Genomic DNA, 21,849 nt, shown 5'->3' on the forward strand with positions numbered 1-21,849 from the left:
ATATTTTATGCCATAGTCCACCACACTGGCTGTCCCGAGTGCGGATTGGCAGGCAGAATTTACCATTTGGTAAGAAGAAATTATTGTACAACTATTTTTTTAAATGTAGCATAAATATTATTTTTTATAGACTCATTCTATAGGTACTTAAATAATTGAATTTTTTTAGGTTAAGTATACAATATCGTAAAATGAATTTACTAAACTGATATAAGAAACTTTGTGCAATTGGTAACGTGCTCTTAGTTTATAAGCATAAACAAAATGAATAAGTACTCATATAGGCTTGAATGCGTGTTTTATTTAGTTAAGATTGTAACAACATACTTAAGAGATTAAATCGTACCATGCATTTAAAAAAAACAAAATGGCATGAATGGGTGTTTTGTTTAGATAATATTATATCAACATACTTAAGAGATTAAATCCTACAATGTATTAAAAAAAAATGAAATGGCATGGATGGGTGTTTTATTTAGTTAAGAGGGCTCTCTCCGTCACTCGTTTCATACAATCGTAGTTCCAATTTCATTTGAATACTAAGCAACCAAAGTCCATGAAATGCAGACATATTCTAGAAAATAATATCTATGTCTGTGATTTTCCAGATTTCTGTTAAAATATTCGGTTTCAAAGTTACGCAGTCTTAACAAATTTCATACAAATCTTTGAGCCCCTGTAATCTTAAAACTACATATTTTTAGAAAAATCTAAAACACCACAGACACAGATATTAGTTTCTAGAATATCTCTGCAAAATTTCATGGACTTTGGTTGCTTAATATTCAAATGAAATTGGAACTACGATTGTATGAAACGAGTGACGGAGAGAGCCCTGTTAAGGTTGTACTAACATACCTACTCATGAGGTAAAATCCTCCCAGGTATTAAAAAAGCAAAATGTGTTCACACAGCCGTAGACAGCGTATTCGAAATTTAAGCAGAAGAAAAAAGATACCAATATACCTAGCAGATACCCACCTCAATATTATTTTCCTTGAAACTTTGCTAATATTTTAACCAAACGCTTTGTAGAGAAAGCAACCGAACTATAATACAGCTTATTTAAGTTTAATATACATACCAAAACGCGTTCATCCTATGCGGTTTAGCCCTGTACAAAATACCCCAGAATTTCGCATTATTAAGTGAATCTATTCTACACGAGACTTCGTACTAAAAGCCAATGTGAATGTTTAAGAGGGGTCTCTCCGTCACTCGCTCCATACAAACGTAGTTCCAATTTCATTTGAATATTATGCAACCAAAGTTCATGAAATTTTGCAGACATATTCTAGAAACTAAAATTTATGCTTATTGTTTTCCAGATTTCCGTTAAAATATTCGGTTTCAAAGTTACGCGGTTTTAAAAATTCACATACAAATCTTTGAGCCCTTGTAATTTTAAAACTACATATTTTTAGAAAAATCTAAAACACCACAGGCACAGATATTAGTTTCTAGAATGTCTGCAAAATTTCATGGACTTTGGTTGCTTGATATTCAAACGAAATTAGGACTACGGTTGTATGGAGTAAGTGACGGAGAGCGCCCTGTTAATACTTAGTCTAAGTAATAATAATAAACGTAGATGTTTATGCCGCTATTTACCTCAGAGGCCTGTTAATTTACTTTTATGAGTGTTTCACCGAGATTGGATATCTAAACCCTTTTCGAGCGGGTTGATATTGATTACTTTGATATTTGATTGGCTTCCAAATAGCCCATCCCTCATGAAGCTTATACGAATTTTATTACTCTATGAATATAACTTCAATTTATTTTTATCTATACTAATATTTGCCAGCGACATTTTATTACTAACTAGAGGATGCCCGCGGCTTCGCCCGCGTGGATTTAGATTTTTCGAAATCCCGTGGGAACTCTTTGATTTTCCGGGATAAAAAGTAGCCTATGTGCTAATCCAGGATATTATCTATCTCCATTCCAAATTTCAGCCAAATCCGTCCAGTAGTTTTTGCGTGAAGGAGTAACAAACATACACACACACACACACGCACACACACATACAAACTTTTGACTTTATAATATTAGTGTGATTTTTACTAACAATACAACTACTGAATTTGTAACTATATACTCTGAATATTGTAACCTCTTCATAAAAGCAAATGCTTACTATTGAACCCTCAAAATAAGCTTTCAAAACTCCCACCTAAAAGTGGGAAAACTCCTTCGAAAGCTCCCGAGCGCGCCCCATACAAAGGAAGTTTGATCTTATTTTAATAGATTTGTATGAAGTTTCAAAGATTTGTATGGAAAACTTGAGCTTGTGTAAGTTAGAAACTACCTATGTACATATTTTTACACAAAAATCTAGTTAGAGTCTAGTTATTTTAATGTGGTCTTCCAAAATTACTATACCAATGTTATGGTTCCGGATTCAACCATGACTCGGACAAGTCGGTTCATCTGTAAACAGCTTAAATCTAGTCTAGAAATCTCAAAGCAGCCTGTGTTCACCTTTCGGAACGGCAATAAATATTAGTAAATTTCCTGTATCCGTATAAGGCACCGGAACCTCGCACTCGCAAGAATGTAAACATATTTAACGCGTTTCCTATCCATTTCTAGCGATTTCTGAACTCTGCTGGCGTTGTTTTCATTTGTACTAAGTAAGTATGTGAATATTTATTTAAAGTTTAAACATGATTTAAACACCTTCCGTTGACTTAAGAGTCGGTTTGTCTAGAATAGGCAGCTCACAGACGAGCTTTTAAGTGGTTTTTACGACTAGGTAGTTGAAATTACCTAAAGGTAAAACTACCGTTTAAGTTCCGTAATCTTTACGATTAGGAAATTACCTAAAAGTATATTTTTTTTTGTGTTACGCTGATAATAATACATAATTAATATAATCTTTCGACGGAGATTTTTGTTATTTATTTTACCGTACTGGTTTTAATTTTACATAAAACAGGTTTTATCAAAGGTTTATATAGTCAAAAAATACGTCAGTTTTATTAGACACTTTGCTACTCGTACATTTAATATATTAAATTCGTTAAGTTTTTCTGCGTGATGGGCTGAATAAAAATCTTCCTATCAACTTTTTATATCGGCTGTTACTGACTATAATATTATAATAAATTATGATATTAAGGAGGATTATATGATGTAGAATCAAAGAGGATTTAAAAATAAGAAATATTAGGCGCATTACACATTGCCTATTTGTACATGCGCACGCGAATTACGCAAATGTACAATGTACGCAGGTATTACAATAAAATATGCGCCTCTTCAAGTATCATTCAAGTCTTTGATGAGTCTTAGCTTAAGTGGAAGACATATGTTATACCCAGCTTTCCAAGGAAAGTTAAATCTCTTAAGCTTAAGAGGAATCTTATTCGCAAAGGAACACTACACTTTATTTAAGCGAAAGCGCAAACTCATTTGCTACGTGGTAGTGCCATCTTGCTTTTAACCAACTTTTAACATATTGTATTCATCTCCAAGGAATTGTTAATTAAGTAAGTTAAGTTGGTCTTAAATAAGTTAGGTAGGTATATCTATTTTTATTATAGTAGGTATGTATGTACAAGTTTTATATGATATTTCTTAGCGAACAGCCTGCGCTTACTTAATTCCAATCTATTCATCATACAAAAAACTTGTCCTGATTTATATATTTATTGTTAGATTTTATTCTATCAACGCACAGCCTAAACACTGGGGTCAGACAAGTGAAAAGGCTTTTTTCTGCCTAATAAAAATAGGTAGACCAGATAAAGCTAATATTCAAAGCCCTTTAGACAGTAGGCACTGTATAATAGCTAAGGTATATTGTAATGAATGTATCCTAAGGTGCTAAAATGACGACCTCGCGCCACGATGAAAGGCACAGCGTTGGCAGACCCCTCATTAGAACAGACAACATCAAACCAATCGCAATGAAGCCGCTGAATTTAGGAGGACCGTGGCGTGTGGAATCCTCAATGAGTCCTATGTGAGCAGTGGACATGGATAATGGATGAACAAGTGTAAATTAAAAATTTATAACACCCCCGACGATCCAAAGTATTTGAGTTTTCCAAAACATCATTTTCAAATAAATAATTATGGCAACGTCCATCTTGACAGCTTGACATTTGTCTATTGACATAATAATTTATGAACCTAACGGTTATCTAACCTTCTTTTCTACAAGAAAACTAGAAAAGAGCTGATAACTCTTAAACGGCTGAACCAATTTTTTTAGATTATAGCTAAGAACACTCTCCATCAAGCCACCTTTCAAACAAAAAAAAGTAAATTAAAATCGGTTCATTCGTTTAGGCGCTACGATGCCACAGACAGATACACAGATACACAGACACACAGATACACAGATACACACGTCAAACTTATAACACCCCTCTTTTTGGGTCGGGGGTTAAAAATAAAACGTAATATATAAGCTAAATGTTTGATTAACTTACATATTTACATAAATGTGTTTGCATCAATAGACGAAAGCAAACATTTACGAAATTCCCACGCCTCTGTCCAAAGCAAATGTTGGGAAAGCTTTCGACACCCGTGTGCTAATAAATTCGGCAAACACTAAGGACGCATTAAGTTAATAAAGTTATTAAACTAGTCGGTCGCCCTAGCTGCGTCTGAAGTTTTTTTTGAAAAAATGACAGTTAAGTTATTTACCACCGCAATCAATTTCACCCTAACCATCTGGGTACCTTGCCTGGTGCACTGCGACCGCCCGTTGTGCCAGATCCTTTTTTCCACGCACATGCAAACTGTGGAACCAACTCCCATCGGCAGTGTTCCCACTAGATTACAACGTGGGGCTATTCAAGGGGAGGACAAATTCCTGAAAGGCCGGCAATGCATCGGGGCACCTCTGGTGCTGCAAATGTTCATGGGCCACGGTAATCACTTAACATCAGGTGATTCGCCTGGTTTCTGGCTATTTTATTATTAAAAAAAAAATTACCCTGATCCAACATGACGAGTTCCACAGTGGAGTGAAGAGGCACATGTTTGACATGAACACACTCCTCGCCAAGTCCAGACTCCTTAGGGCACATCGATTCAGGAGTCACATCAGCGCCTTGCGTCAGTAGTGGCGACGCGGGGTACGTGAAGCGGTGCCCGTCAGTCTGACCCCAGCTTTCTGTGGAACAAAATTTACTCCGTTATAAACATAACTAACTAATCTATGTAAAGCCAGATGAGAGAAAAAAAAGAAGATAACTAATACAAACCAAAAAAAAAAAAAAAATTGTCCAATCAAATTGAATTACATGTAAATCTGCGAATGATTTTTTACCAGAAATGGGATATAGTAAACAGGGTATAAAAAGTAGTACTTTTGAACTGAGCTGGTATAAGTAGGTAGGTACTTAATTCAAAAGTTCAGATCTTTGTCAGCTTTAAATATCCGCCAACTATTACATTTTAGTTAGATCTTCTTAAGTTTTTTAAGATATTGTAAGAAAATTGCAGTCAAAATTTCTGAAGTTGAATGCCTATAACATTGATATTTTATCAAAATCGATTCAGATAAACAGAAAATCAAAGAATTTTCACGGGAATTCTAAAAACCTACCTAAAGGCCGATTCACACCAATTGCGTATGCAGCACGTACACGTGGCGCGTGTGTAGAGACGCGCGTGAATCCGTAGACATAACTACACGCATTACGTCTACGTGAACGTTCACGCCTTGCGTTGCGGTATACCATGTTTCATACAGTTTACGTAGTACGTGTACGCTTACGCAGGCTGTGTGAACGCGCTGTTAATCCACGCGGGCAAGTCACTAGTCTTTGTATACATTTTAGTAATTTTAAGTTTAAACCGAGTAGTCACTTTACAAAGATCTTACTTTACTACCCACTAAACAGCTCTAGGTTAGAAAGGGATAATATAAGTTTATAGCACTATCCGCAAATGGCTAAACACTGTAAGTACGTCTACTGCAGCAAATAGATTGTCTAAACCACTTCATAAGGGACCGTCCACATTGCGCTTTATGTATACGTATGTATGTACCATATACCATATTTTCTATTTATAATTATAGTATTATTTTGTAACTATACTATTTGCCTTTTAGGTTATAATGTGGTAAGGTTTAGGTTATAATTAAACAACTTTTGTGCCAATAATAATTGATATTGTCTGTCGAAACGAATTCCAAAGCACAGTAAATTAAACTGTAATGCTATGTATTGCAAATATGTCTATTTACATTATCCTCGTAAGTAACTATTCTAAAGGGGAGAATAATTAAAGTTTACAGCTTACACAACTTCGCAAATGGTATAGAAACAGTGCTGTTATTAATGGCGCATTAAAACAGTGTTCTGTTGTTGGGTCTTACTACAAAATTCCGCAAGCATTAAAAATAGATTAAGATGCCATTTGTTAACTGTTTTAAATAACTGACTTAGGTCAGGGTCCCTACCAACTTGATACTGCCTTACTTGATCAATATTACGACTAGATATCTACCTAAGTCTATTTATTCCATACGTCTTCTGAGTATCCTAAGTAATTTTAAAAACGTCCCGGCTCACTGACTGACTCATCAACGCCCAGCCTAACCCCTTGGGCCTAGAAAACTGAAATGCTCAGAGGTTCTCTTTATAACGTAGACAATGAATAAGGTTGGATTTTCCGATATTCCCAAGAGGATTTATATATTTGGCTATAGGCCGCTAGTACCTATGTCATATTATATAGTACATACTTATATAACATGCTTTTGTTAGTTCGTTATAAACAATAATAAAGAGACTTATATTAATTAATATCGGATGCAGATTTTGTCTATTCATTAGGCATTTTACGAGGAAACATAAAACAGTCTAGTGACAAAATATAATATGAAAGGCGAATCAAGTCGGTAAATGTGAATAGACCCTAAGTGAGACACCTGCGATAGCTAACTGGATGCAGTATTATAGCTATATTAAACCGTATTTCACTAGCTTTGCGACGCTACATTGTTCATTAGTTTAGTTAAAACTTATATCATGAACAATAATTAATTATTAAAAAATAAATGTCGACGATGTATAAATATCTATCATCATCATCATTATCAACCACCGCCGGCTCACTACTGAGCACAGATCTCCTCTCAGAATGAGAATGGTTTGGCCACAGTTCACCACGCTAGCCAAGCACGGATTACTTGATGAAAAACTTAATATTCGCATAATATAGGTAAATGTTCTAGTATTAGTACTATGAAGAAATGGCCGTGAGAAGCCTGACGACGGAATAGTTCGAAGCAACTAGGCTTAGATACATTTGCAAATAAAATTATTATAAGTATTTCTTTTTTTTATTTGTACCAGAAAGTTATAACAATAAAGAGAAAAGGAAAGAAAAAGTGGACAGGGAAGCACTTATCTCTTTAGGAGAACTCTACCAGTGACCCTTCTTGATTATATTACCTACTAGAGGATGCCCGCGACTTCGTCCGCGTGGATTTAAGTTTTTGAAGATCCCGTGGGAACTGTTTGGTTTTCCAGGATAAAAAGTTATTTATGTCAACAACATGGACGTAAGCTACCTCGGTACCAAATTCCATACAAATCGGTTCAGCGGATGGGTCTTTAGAAATCTCGTGGGAACTCTTTGGTTTTCCGGGATAAAAAAAGCCTATGTCCGTCCCCGGGATATAAACTAACTCTGTACCAAATTTCGTCAAAATCGGTTAAACTGTTAGGCGTGAAAAGGTAGCAGACAGACAGACAGACACACTTTCGCATTTATAATATTAGTATGGATGTTCTATATATCTATATATTCTATATTAATTTTAGCCGTATTATAATATTTATTACTGTGACAACGTCTCATTAAATCGATCAAGTAACAAGAAACGATACAAGAAATTACGGAGAACAGTTTTCCTCAATAATGTATTTCCTATTTCCTTTTCTTTTGCAAGCTACGTAAATAAATATTCATGAAGGTCCAATTTCATTTCCACGATAAACCTCTATATACCTATTAAGTAATTGAATTGGAAAAACCGAAATTACCAGCCTACAACAGGTGAAAAGCACCTGTGAAAAATGTAATGCAAAGATAAATAAATGCACATTTAAATAAAATCTGGCTCTATTCATGGTAAGTACAAGTGTAAATTAAAAATTTATAACACCCCCGACAAGTGAAGGTTACAATAACTACAAAAGAGCTGATAACTTTCAAACGTCTGAACCGATTTTCTTGGATTATAGCTAAGAACACTCTCGATCAAGCCACCTTTCAAAAAAAACTAAATTAAAATCGGTTCATTAGTTTAGGAGCTACGATGCCACGGACAGATACACAGATACACGCGTCAAACTTATAACACCCCTCTTTTTGGGTCGGAGGTTATAAACAGTCATAAATTAAAATAAATGACAAGTAAAAATCTAACTAAAAGTTTAATTTTACCTATGCTTGTCCCGAGACACACAAGTACAGATTCCGAAATCCGAGACTCATAAACTTAGTCTTTGCTAATTGCACTGTGATAACAAGAAACTACGGGTTACCATGAGTGTGCAACTTGATGCTTTTGAACTCTCGTCTGGTTGTTTCACTAGCAAGTCTCTCGCTACAAATAAGAGCCCTAACACACTGGAACGCCATGGTGACGTCACTGACTACGTAGCCATGGTTACCACTGGCTACCTACCGTAGCCAAATAAATAGCATAACCAAAAGGTCATTGAGCATAACACAACAGTAGCGAACACAAACACGTGGGTGTCCATCATCCTGGTGAACCATTGGCCACTGAGTTAGGTAGGCGCAACTTACTTATATACAAAATACTGGCAACTTGGCTACGCGTCACCAGGTCGCCAGAATATTCACGTAGGGGCCGGTCAGTTGTGGCTACGCTTCCAAAATGGCGACGGCACCAAACGTAGCCAAGTGAGTTAACTTTAACTTTAACATTTCAATACGAATTGTTTGAATATATAGCCGGCAACGTCGCTATGGTGTCCCAGTGTGTTAGCGCTCTATACACTCAAAAGCACAGCAGCTTGTTAATTAATAAACTGTTGCTTAATTAAGTTGAAGTTATATAGAAGTAAACTAAACTACTATTTTCTCTTTATTTTCGTCTATAAGTTAGTCGGTTTGTTTGTTAATTATGTAGTTATATCACAAGTTATATCGTTCCCTCCTTTGTCATGGCTCAATGGTTAGCGCTATGGTTTTGTAAACGAGAGGTATCATGATGTCAAGTCTGGGTCTGGTAAGGAGGCTTCAAGTGTGCGGTCATTAGAGAAGTGCATTTGTAATGAGCTTCATACAAACGTAGTTTCGTTGTAATTTGAATATTAACCAAGTAAACAGTAACACATTCTAGTATCTAAGTATCTGTATCTGTTGTTTCCCAGATATCATTAAAATACTTATTAATTCCATCATTTTAAAGCTACATGGCCACAAAGAAATACATACAAATCTTCGAACCTGTTTAATTTTAAAACTAGAAAATAATAATTTAGACTAACTTCTCATCAAATAAAAATAAAATAAAATTCGTAGTGCGGATCGGAGCTTGTCGTATTCAATTTTTAACCCCCGAAAATGTTGATGAAAAATACCCGAGTACGGAACCCTCAGTGCGCGAGTCTGACTCGCACTTGGCCGCTTTTTTTTGGTATTAGGACACGCCGGGTATCCGGTAGTATTCCATATCATCTTATGCGCGGCAACCGATCAATTTTGAATCTAATCCAATCCCCATACCTATATTTCATTAATTTCATGAGTAAAGTGATTTACGTTAAATCCAAACCGATCCAAGGTATCGCAGATACCTCAATATGCATTGAACGCTCGTCCGGGCCCTTTATTACCATTCATACATATTTATAAGGGGCAGATTTGTCCTAATCTAATTGTGGTACTTTCGCCTGTCAAATGCTTATGTTTTATGCGTATTATTCATCATGTATACAAACAAACTGTTACATTTAATATTAGAAAAACATTTTTAACATTTGTGAAAATCTGTATTATTACTTTCTGAATAAAATTATATTAGAAAAATTCATGGATGTAGGCAGTAATAAGTAATTCTTGTCCAAGTTTGAAGTAAAGGAATAAAGCTTGAATATGCCTGGGTGACATCATATAACCAAAGTGGAATAAACCGAATTACCATCTCAATATTATTTCACTTGGAAATTAACACAGCAGTGGAGCTGTTAGTGATAGAAATTTATTAACAACTAGCTGTTGCCCGCGACTCCAACCGCGTGTTTCATCGTTTGAGAGTATGAAGATTATGGAAGAAAATATTCTTTATAATTAATCACTTACTTTTCTCCACGACTTCGCGTGCGATAAATATATAACTCATAGCCAAGAACTTGGGGATAATAATAATTTAGCTAACTATTACTAAATAGTGATAGAATTTTTGAAATCTGATTAGTAGTTTCGGAGATTACCTACCACATCCAAACTTACAAATTTATCTCTTTATAATATTATTAGGTATTGCTGGAATTTTGGTGGTGAAGATCTGATGAATATATTTGGAGATGGAGAACAGAACTCCTCAATGGATAACATAAAATAGAAAATAAGAAAGAAGAATATAAAAAAATCTGTCTCTTTATAAAAACGACGGATTTCGATTGTGACCACAAGTCGCCTTGTATATGGGGCCCATAAAAAGTGACTTTACTTCTTTAGCAATCGATGGTGTTACGAAACGTAGAGACATCGTGGGGCAATCAAGTGCTATTACTGCGGTTGCACCAGCGCGAGTGCCGATATTATCTCTCGACTCATTACTTTGCTTTCTTTACGAGTAGGTATGCCCGCTTTAATGTACCGTGTTATTAGCTTTAATACATACAATCTAAAATTAAGTAGATGTAGATAGCGCTTTTTTTTTCAAGTTTATTAATATCAGTGATACAAGTAAGGCCACACTAAAGTTAACGTCAGTGCCCAACAACGCCATAATTATCGCGATAATCAACGCGTTAAACTGAGTAGCCACACTGGACCGGTTAACTTCTAATGCCAATTTAATTGGGGTCAAAATTGTCTAACTCCAAACTCCTTTGAGAACATTATGGAAAACTCTCAGGCATGCATGTTTCCTCACGATGTTTTCCTTCACCGTTAAAGCAAGTGATGTTTACGCATCCAAAAAATTAAGAGGTGCGTGCGTACCCAGCATCTAACCTCCGACCTGCCGTATAGGAGGCTGACGTTATGAAGATACAAATCGAGCTGAAAGTAAATTCAAAGCAAAAGACCACGGTAGGTACACAAATGGATTTTAGAGGCGTTATACACATTTAGGCGCTCCGCCCACGTCAGACTTATTGTAGGTCCGATATAATCGGGCCACCGACTTTTATTATAGATTTTTTGACCGATTTTTGTATGACGTGTGCGTTTCAACATTGCATTATGTCAATTTTTACCGACCAAAAATCGCCCAACGATTGTCGGACGTGGGCGGAGTGCCTTATGTAGTCAGTGAACAAGTAGAGGATAAAGCTCATATATTTTATAGAAATAAAAATATAGGCATAGGAATTTGTTTCAAATAGCATTGACTTTGAGGAAAAGCAAAATAAGTAATTTTTTGAAGTTTTAGATTTAAAATGTAATTCACGATTCGTAAATGTGAGTTCAAGATCGTTCAATTTTTTCTGCTGTAATTGATAGAGGTTGTAAAAAATAGTGATACCTATACGCTCTTCCTAACGCATGCGTTTAAGGTTAATGGTTTTCAATATATTCCAAGAGTTCTTTATTATTTTGAGACTCAGAAAATGAATGGTAGGTATAATTAACAGAGTCAGTGCTATCATCTCTCAACCGTCCAGTGAAATTAAACCGACCAACCTCAATTTTTATTGAGGCTTACATTACCTACTACAAAAAAAAAAACTATGGACTAATCCAAACAAATATTATGAATGTGAAAGTATATCTTAGTTTGTTAAGTTTTTCGACGTATCCGCTTAACCAATTCTGATATAAAAAAATTTCAAAAGAAAAATAAAACCGACTTCAAAAACCAAAAACACTGTAAGCGCCCTCTAGTTACTTAAGTTATTATTATATATTTAATTACGCTATCATACATACACACATACAAACACTCACGCACACATAAAATTCCATCCTATTACCCGCTCTCACACCCCGCTCCTGTCAGTTACCTTTGAACCGGCGTTTACGCACGTCGAGTCTGAAACCCGCTAACTGCGTGACGCCCGCTGTACAAAACGCCACGCGCCGCTTGTGTAAAAAACTCATATAACGCTAAATTAATCACGCAAAACCCGCTATTAAACTGTAAAAACGCTACGCTAAATAAATAAGTTAAATCACATAAACTTTAAAATTAAGTGAAGTGTTCTGCGAATCTGTGCTTCGAAGAAACTATCCACGGAATACGAGAAAGGGAAGACTCCAAACCACCGGTGACCTATCCTGCCTAAATCCAGGTATTTATCCTACATTTTCTCTGGTCCTATCGCACCGTATCCAATTTCTCTTCCTAGAATCGTATTCATATATAATTCAACACTAAACACGCTATTTATTGTATATTTCAATATTCATTGCAATAGAATTACGTTCGGAACATAGGTACCGCCGCTAACAAAAATATACAAAAATCTTATATAATTACGCATATTTATGTTTAGATCCACGCATTACATTATATTAACGCATTATATATAATTATTTATGTATATTTTTCAATATTTAAAGATTAAAACTTTTTATATCTACCTACAACAAACTCATTATAAAAATTATATCGAAATAATTATTCGCCTGTATTGAGTCTTATTCGCTTGAAATAACGTTTATTATCGCATATCAGAAATCAGAATGTCGAAATCTAACGAAACTATTGTTAGATTAGAGGCTAAGAAAGAATTCTTGTTTTTATCAATTCAACAAATATATGATTTAAGTCTGAAGGTGAGTGATCCTGTGAACAAAACGAATTTCTTGTCTCGCGTTCAAAGTTTAGAAAAATTACGTCAAGATTTCGCGATAGTTATAGACGATTTAATTTCAGCCTATTTGAAACATGACCCTGTTTATACGCCGAACTATGCCCCGCTAGGCGCATTTGACACATTATACTGTCAAATTCAATATACTCTAAATGAAATTAAAAGTGAATCCGCTGTGTCACAGTTTGACAACCAATACAGTTTGTTAAATAAAAAATTACCTCCACTGAATTTAAAAACATTTGATGGCTGTCCGTCAAAATGGACTGTCTTTTACGAAAACTTTTTAAACTTAATACATAACAACAATAGACTCACTGACGTACAGAAAGTCCAATACTTAGTTAGTTGCTTGACTGATAAGGCGCTTTTGGTTTGTTCTGGTATACCACCTACTTCGGAGAATTATCTTATTATATGGAACGCATTATTAGAGAAATATCAAGATACTAGAGTGCAAGCTACTCAACACATAGATACGATTTTAAATTGCAAACAAAATCAACCGCTCGAATCTTTTGTTGATCAATTTTGCTCCGCGCAAGCGGCACTGCAACGCCTAGAAATACCAGATTTATCAGACTTTATGATTACGCACATAGCACTCTCAAAGTTAAGTAAAGATGTTGTCACATTATTTGAACAAAATCATAAACACATTAAAATACCTACTTTTTCCGATTTAAATAATTTCTTAAAAGAACAATTAAAAATACAAACTTTACGCTCCGCTCAAGTTAATACTCACACTCCAAATAAAAAACCTAATTCATATAAACCTAAATCGCAAACTCAGACTTATACTAGTACAGTCAGCAACAACAATAATTATAATTTAAATTCTCAAAATACTCAACGTAAGTGCATAATCTGTAAAAATCAAGACGCTCATCCGCTTTACAAGTGTGAGGTTTTTAAAAATCAAGACGCTAAAACTAAGCTAGACATAGTGAGAAAAAATAGATTTTGTGAGTTCTGCCTAGGATTTCATTTAAAATTCCGCTGTAAGAGCCAGGGTCGATGTGGGAACTGTGCATCTAGCTCACATCACAGTCTGTTATGTAGCTCTTTTTCTAAGCCTAGGTATGAACCCGGGACCTCACAGTCACATGCCACCGCTTACTCACCGAACCGCTATGGTGCTAACAACAATAACACTCCGATACAGATGCCACCGCAGAATGATAAATCTAGTGATTTGCCAAAGATTACAGCACCACCTCCCGCACCTCACGCTCCGCCAACCAATCCTACAGAATTAGCACTTTCGGTGACTACCTCTTCACGCAATTATTCACAAGATACAACTGTACTTTTACCTACCGCGAAAGTAAATGTATGTAGTAACAATACGCAATACGCTATCCGTTTATTTTTAGATACAGGTTCAATGACTAATTTTATATCAAAAGAATGTTGTCAACGCTTAAATTTGAAAATTAAATTCGCTCCGTCAGTTGTAAAAGGCATTGGTCAAACAGAAAGCACATCACTGGGATTTGTAACATTTAAAATTTATTCTCGCTTTGACTCACGCTGTTCTTATACTATTACCGCTAGGGTGATAGACACAATTACCGACCACTTACCAAACGCTCGTATCGATGTTTCCCAGTTAACTCATTTACACGCATTGCCATTGGCTGACGACGATTATCATACTCCAGGGCCGATCGATTGCCTAATCGGTAATGAACTGTTCCCCTTCTTGCTTGGGTGTGACAGAGTGGTCTCGCCTCGTTCGTCTGTAGTCGCGGTTCAAAGCACGCTAGGCTACATACTGATGGGGAGAGCAGACTGCGCAGCTCACAACTCGACTCACCGCTCAAACGATTTTAAAACTTTTTTATGTCACACAGACTCTCCGTCACTTGATGAAATTACTGAACGCTTTTGGTCATTAGAAAATGTACCTAATAAAATTCACATAAGCCCAGATGATGAGGCATGTGAACGCATCTTTAAAGATACTTACTCACGCGATGAAACAGGCCGATATACTGTTCACTTACCCTTTAAAGATGATCCCGCTAAACTCGGTGACTCATACTCGATCGCCAAACTCCGCTTTCTTCAATTAGAGAAGAAATTAAACGCTAATCCCGCTCTTCGTAAAGATTATAACGCAACCATTCAGTCATACATAGACAAAGGTTATCTTACGAAAGTAGACAACCCTTCACGCGATATAAATTGTTATTATATTCCGCACAGAGCTGTTTATCGCCCTGATAAGCAGACTTCGAAAACTCGTATCGTTCTAAACGCTTCAAGTCGAACTACCTCCGGAAAATCGCTTAACGATTTATTATATGTAGGTCCTAACTTACAAAATAACATATTTGAACTCTTAATAAATTTACGCTTATTCTCAATCGCAGTAACCGCAGATATTGAAAAACATTATTTTCAATTAAATTTAACGCCCGCGCATCACGCTTTTCAAAGAATTCTTTTTAGATTTGACACTGAGCAATCTATTGACACTTATAACTTCACCGTAGTATCATTTGGAGTATCTAGTTCACCTTATCTCGCTATGAGAGTCGTGCGTCAGCTAGCTGAAGACAGCATTGACAGGTACCCGCTCGCAGCTAATGAAGCTACTCATCACATGTACATGGACGATTACATAAACTCAATCGATGGTTTTGAGAAAGCCAAAGCAACTTATCATGAAATGGTCGATATGTTCAACTCAGGTGGTTTCAATTTAACCAAATGGATCTCCAATGACACTAAATTTCTAAATGAAGTTCCTAGCTCTCATAAAAATCCGCACGCAATTAATTTTGATTCAGATGCTCAAGACGTTACAAAAATAGTAGGAATGCAGTGGCATCCTAAACTCGACACTTTTACTTTTAAAATCAACGCTAATGAGAGTCCACGCGATTATACAAAACGCTTAATTCTTTCAATTACCGCGCGCCTGTTCGATCCAATCGGTCTAATAGGTCCTGTTACCGCTTTTATGAAACTTCTCGTCCAAGAATGTTGGAAATTAAATCTCGACTGGGATACTCCAGTACCCAGCTCAATCGCTCAACAGTTTGAACAATTTTGTAATGAACTACCACATTTAGAACAAATCAAAATTCCACGCTACGTAGGGATGAACTCTGAATCCCATGTAACGCTCATAGGTTTTTCTGACGCTAGTGAAAAATGCTATGGAGCCGCCGTTTACATACGCGTAAGTTCAGATGAACATTCTTCTGGATCTATTCATTTGCTCGCTTCAAAATCTAGAGTCGCACCGCTTAAGAAAACATCACTCGCTCGACTCGAGCTTTGCGCATCTCTTCTATTAGCCAGTTTAATTGATTTGATACGTGAAACTCTTAGCAAGCGCTGCAAAATAAATAACATTTACGCATTTTCGGACTCTACAGTAGCTCTTTCATGGCTGCATTCTCCCGCATATAAATACCATACATTCGTTGCCAATAGGATTACCGAAATTAATTCAAAGTTATCTGCTGAACATTGGTATCATATAAAAGGACGCGAAAATCCTGCGGACATTATATCTCGTCCAGTCACGCCGAAAGAATTATTAGAACGCAAACTTTGGTTTAACGCTCCTCAGTGGACAACGCATCCTATATCGCGATGGCCTATAACGCCTTTTCAAGTAAACGCTCATAATGAAAATTTTGAAGAAGCAAAAATTACTGTTCTAGCAGTTGAAACTTCTGTTTCCGACACTCAACATCCGATTGATATCTTAGCCGAACGCTGTTCTAGCTGGTCTAAATTATTGCGCACCATTGTTTACATGTTAAGATTCTCTAAACGCTTAAAATCACGCGGTTCTATTACAGTTTCAGATCTAGAATTTGCAGAAACTTATATAATTCGCTATGTTCAAAATAAACATTTTTCTCAAGATATTCACGCTCTCAAAAATAATAAACCTTGCTCGAAATCGATCTTAAAACTTAACCCATTTCTCGCAGACGACATCATCAGAGTTGGTGGTCGTTTAAGCAATTCGCAATTAAATTTTGGTCAAAAACATCCAATAATCTTACCTTCTAAAGACCGCATCACTCAACTAATAGTTGATTATTATCATATCACTAATTTGCATACAGGACCCGCGTTATTACTCGCTTTACTCAGACAGAAGTTCTGGATCATTGCTGCCAGAAACTTGGTTCGACAACGTGTACACAAATGCAATATTTGTTTTCGCACCAACCCTCAATCTACTTTTCCACAAATGGGAGAGTTACCCGCTTTTAGAGTAGCGCAAGTTAAAGCCTTCGTTCACACCGCTGTGGACTACATGGGACCTTTCTTTGTAACTCACATTCGCCGCCGAGGTATTAAAAGTCATAAAGCGTACGTCTGCATATTTACATGCATGACTACCAAGGCAGTACACCTAGAATTAGTCTCAGATCTTAGTTCTGACTTATTTCTTGCAGCTTTTTTAAGACTAAGCGCACGCAAAGGCCCTGTAAGTCTAATATACAGCGATGGAGCTACTACATTTTTTGGAGCTAAACGCAAATTAGATGAACTTTACACTCTCATACAGTCCAATGCTCATAAAAATTTCATTGAAAATCGCCTCGCAGAACATCGTATTCAATTTAAACATAGCCCGCCTTACGGCCCGCATTTTAATGGTCTTAGCGAAATTAACGTTCGTTGTGTAAAAACGCATTTATACAAGGTAGTAGGGACACAAATCCTTACTTATGAAGAATTAAATACAATTATAATTCAAATCGAAAACTTATTAAATAGTAGACCATTATGTATTTTAAGCTCTGATCCGTCAGATCTTTCCGCACTTACGCCCAATCATTTTCTTAATCTCACTCCCGCAAAATATTTACCTGTCGAGGATTTAACGGATATTCCTGACAGCCGCTTATCCCGCTATCAATTGTTAACTAAAATTACTTGTTCTTTCTGGAAACGCTGGAGCCAAGAATATTTGACTTCTTTACAACACAGACAAAAGTGGAATACTCCATCCAACCCTGTGAGTCTTGGAGCTGTTGTTGTAATCAAAGACTCCAACGTTCATCCTCTTTGCTGGCCTCTAGGAGTTATAGAAGAACTCTATCCAGGGAAAGACAGTATAATTCGAGCAGTCAAAGTTAGAACGCGTTCCGGAAGCTACATCAGACCTGTAGTTCGGATATGCCCTCTACCTTCTCAATAGGCTGCTATTAACTCTATTTAAACGCTTTTAACGCTATAATTTTTATCTCTCTGTCTTGCAATTCGTTCTGTTTAGAGGATTACCTCTAGGCGGGGGAAGTTGTAAGCGCCCTCTAGTTACTTAAGTTATTATTATATATTTAATTACGCTATCATACATACACACATACAAACACTCACGCACACATAAAATTCCATCCTATTACCCGCTCTCACACCCCGCTCCTGTCAGTTACCTTTGAACCGGCGTTTACGCACGTCGAGTCTGAAACCCGCTAACTGCGTGACGCCCGCTGTACAAAACGCCACGCGCCGCTTGTGTAAAAAACTCATATAACGCTAAATTAATCACGCAAAACCCGCTATTAAACTGTAAAAACGCTACGCTAAATAAATAAGTTAAATCACATAAACTTTAAAATTAAGTGAAGTGTTCTGCGAATCTGTGCTTCGAAGAAACTATCCACGGAATACGAGAAAGGGAAGACTCCAAACCACCGGTGACCTATCCTGCCTAAATCCAGGTATTTATCCTACAAACACTAAAAAGTAGAAAATAATTTTTGTTTAGCTACACATGTAATGTACCTAGGTATGAAGTCGAGCGAGCATATTAAAACAAAATTAGAAATCCAAGAGTGAAGCTCGCCCGACTTCATACCTAGGTACATTACATGTGTAGCTAAACAAAAATTATTTTCTACTTTTTAGTGTTTTTGGTTTTTGAAGTCGGTTTTATTTTTCTTTTGAAAATTTTTTATTTCACAATTTTTAGTGGCCCCACTGTACTATAATATGCTATGCCCAGTTAAAACCCTACTGTTTACTAAGCTATTACAGTGATCGCGAGCAATTTGCTCTTATCCATTGAGGAGTTCTGTTCTCCATCTCCGAAGATATTCATCAGATCTTCACCAAATTTATATGGGACCACCTGCACAGTATACCCTTTCAAACAAAAAAAAATTTTTCAAATTGGTCCAGGGGTCTTTGAGTAATCGGGGAACATACATAAAAAAAAAAAAAAAGATCCCGACGCATTGAGAACCTCCTCCTTTTTTGGAAGTCGGTTAAAAAGGCACACAGATAGCGTACCTACATCCTGGAGCTTACTTTTTATTTCGGAAATCAAAGAGTTTTCGAGGGATTTTTAAAAAGCTACGTTCACATGGAAGGAGGCGCTGGCACTGGCATCATCTTCTAGTTCTAAGTAGGTAGTATATGTAAGTAATCATTTCATTTCTAAGTTTACATTAATAAAATTGTTATATTGTGATATTTTATTGCGGAGTAGGAGAATAGACATTATCCTATTTTATACTAGTTTGTATTTGTCTTACTAAGTAATTGTAGTAGCTACCATTCTCGTGTTGAGTTAGAGAATAATAATTATTTTTTACGTCAAGACGCCAACAATTTTTTTTAACAAAGCCGCTACTGTACCTACTTACACGTAGTCCTATTTATAAAGTTAATTGTTTATTAACGACTTATGTTATTATCATGTGATTAATTTTTTGTATAGCAAAATTACTTCCCTCGCAATTAAGAGTCTCAATAGCTCAACGGGCAACGGACTGAATTCCGAAACGTCGGCAGTTCAAACCCCGCCCATTGTAATATTGTCGTAGGTCCTACTCCGACTTACAGTTAGTACAAGAAAACTGTGGTAGGTACAAGCTTTACGCATAGTTGGGGGCGAATGGGGAATATCAGCACAGATATTAGTCATGTTAATATGGCTAATATTCTCTTATAAAAGAGAAAAAACAATCACGAGGTCCTTCATTCGAATCCAGTTAGGAGACTTTATACCTAATAACTTAGTTTTTTTTTTTAATGAATAAGTTTTTAAATAGAAGAAGTTTTTCAACTTAGATGTTTCTTTCATTGGCTGATTTGATTCTAATGGCCAATGGGACTCTTGGGCCACAGCTATGTATTTCTGAGTTCGTAATCCCGATCATCAAATTGGGTAAACCATGGATCTTCAAGAGATTAAAATGCCCTCTATCACCAAGACATGACAAAAAATATGAGACGCTAACTTGGCTAAAAGTCGAAACAAAATGTTTTATAATTACATTTTCACTAGCAAGCAGCAAAGCATATCTTGTTTATGATTTGCATTTTTATTACTTAACTTAAAACCTTCATAAAGTTTCCTAATAAAGTTTTGATATACCTACCTACTCAACGCTGAATGCTGACCTTATTATGCCTAGCTACTAAAACTCCATACTATAAAGATTAAATTAAAGGCAAAATGAATTAACCTAATACCTATACCTAAATAGGAGTCAGTTTTACCTTTATTAGTTTTATTGAATTCTTTTGAATTTTAACTTTAATTTTATGTTGGTAAATTAGACTAATGTAAAGTAAGCGAAAATCATCATATGCACTGATGACCTCGAGATGGCCCGAGGTCATCAATACACCGGTGTACAGATAACCTTATCTTATCGGGGCCATCGATTTACAGGGCTGGAATTCGTCCTATACACCTACTAGAAGCTCCGATACGCTGTTTCTATGGGTGTTCGACAGTTATTCGTTTATTTTTAACCGACTTCAAAAAAGGGAGGAGGTTCTCAATTCGTCGGAATCTTTTTGCATAAATACTGAAGTAAATAATGTGTGAAACAATGTCGACAGTAGTTATAATTACATAGGTATATAAGTAGAGTAGCTATATTTATTCGACCTTGGCAAGGATGCTATTATTACAGAGTAGAAAAACCGGTTCAAAAGCAAATGTGAACTGATTCAGTACACTGGTTAAGTCGGTTAGGTGCCTGGGTATGAATGAAAAAAAAAACTGATTTGCACTTTACATTTGCATATAAACTATAAAGATAATTCTTAAAAATTAAATGCTTAGTAGGTACGGTCGGCCTCAGAATTCGAGTAGCTATTCCGCGAAACTATTGCATCAAAAACCTGTCGCACTTATGACCTTTTTCTATACACACACCACATGTGCATAACCATGCCAAACGAGTAATATGATCATTAAAGTGCTGAACGACTTACGGCCTTTAACTGTAAGTAGATGCATATTTATACCTAATCTGCATTCTAATTTATAACTACTCTTCTAAAAGTTCTAAATAATAACTACTCATTGCGGAAGAGCCGTAGACCCAAGAGAGCTCTACACGATGAGGCAGCCACATAGCTCAATCAAACAAACGACCTTTATGTACCTACTAGAGGATGCCCGCGTCTTTGTCCGCGTGGATTTAGATTTTTAAAGATCCCGTGGGAACTGTTTGATTTTCCGGGATAAAAAGTAGCCTATGTCCGTCCCCGCGATATAAGCTAACCCTGTACCCGTCAGAATCGGTTAAACTGTTGGGCCGTGAAAAGGTAGCAGACAGACAGGCAGGCAGACACACATTCGCATCTATAATATTAGTATGGATGGATAGAGACGATAAGATGCCTCAGTCGGATAACGGTTATCACTTTTTGCTAACAAAAAGAAAATTGTTTTTAAAGCCCCTCCTCACTTTAATGATGAATAGAGCTGTGTGAACTTTACGGAACTTAATTTCGTACGTTTTTAGGGTTCCATTCCAAAATGGTGAAAAAAGAACTGTATGGGGCGATCCTCCGTCCGGCCGTCCATTACACCTGTTTATTTCTGTAACAACTTTAAAAA

At 36.2% G+C, this 21,849-nt stretch overlaps 1 protein-coding gene across 2 annotated transcripts in view; it reads right to left on the bottom strand.

The window, feature by feature from the left end:
• The window catches only part of LOC123879619 (laccase-2-like), a 50,520-nt gene that overhangs the window by 25,115 nt on the left and 3,556 nt on the right, over positions 1-21,849 (bottom strand). For both annotated transcript variants that reach the window (XR_006799047.1, XM_045927421.1), the window contains exon 4: positions 4,955-5,134. Coding sequence is in view for 1 of the 2 variants with exons in the window: in XM_045927421.1 (XP_045783377.1) it covers positions 4,955-5,134 (180 nt within the window). In the remaining variant the exon portion in view is untranslated. The remainder of the gene's footprint in view (positions 1-4,954; positions 5,135-21,849) is intronic.

Source organism: Maniola jurtina, chromosome 3 (assembly GCF_905333055.1).
Source record: "Maniola jurtina chromosome 3, ilManJurt1.1, whole genome shotgun sequence".
Taxonomy (NCBI): domain Eukaryota; kingdom Metazoa; phylum Arthropoda; class Insecta; order Lepidoptera; family Nymphalidae; genus Maniola; species Maniola jurtina.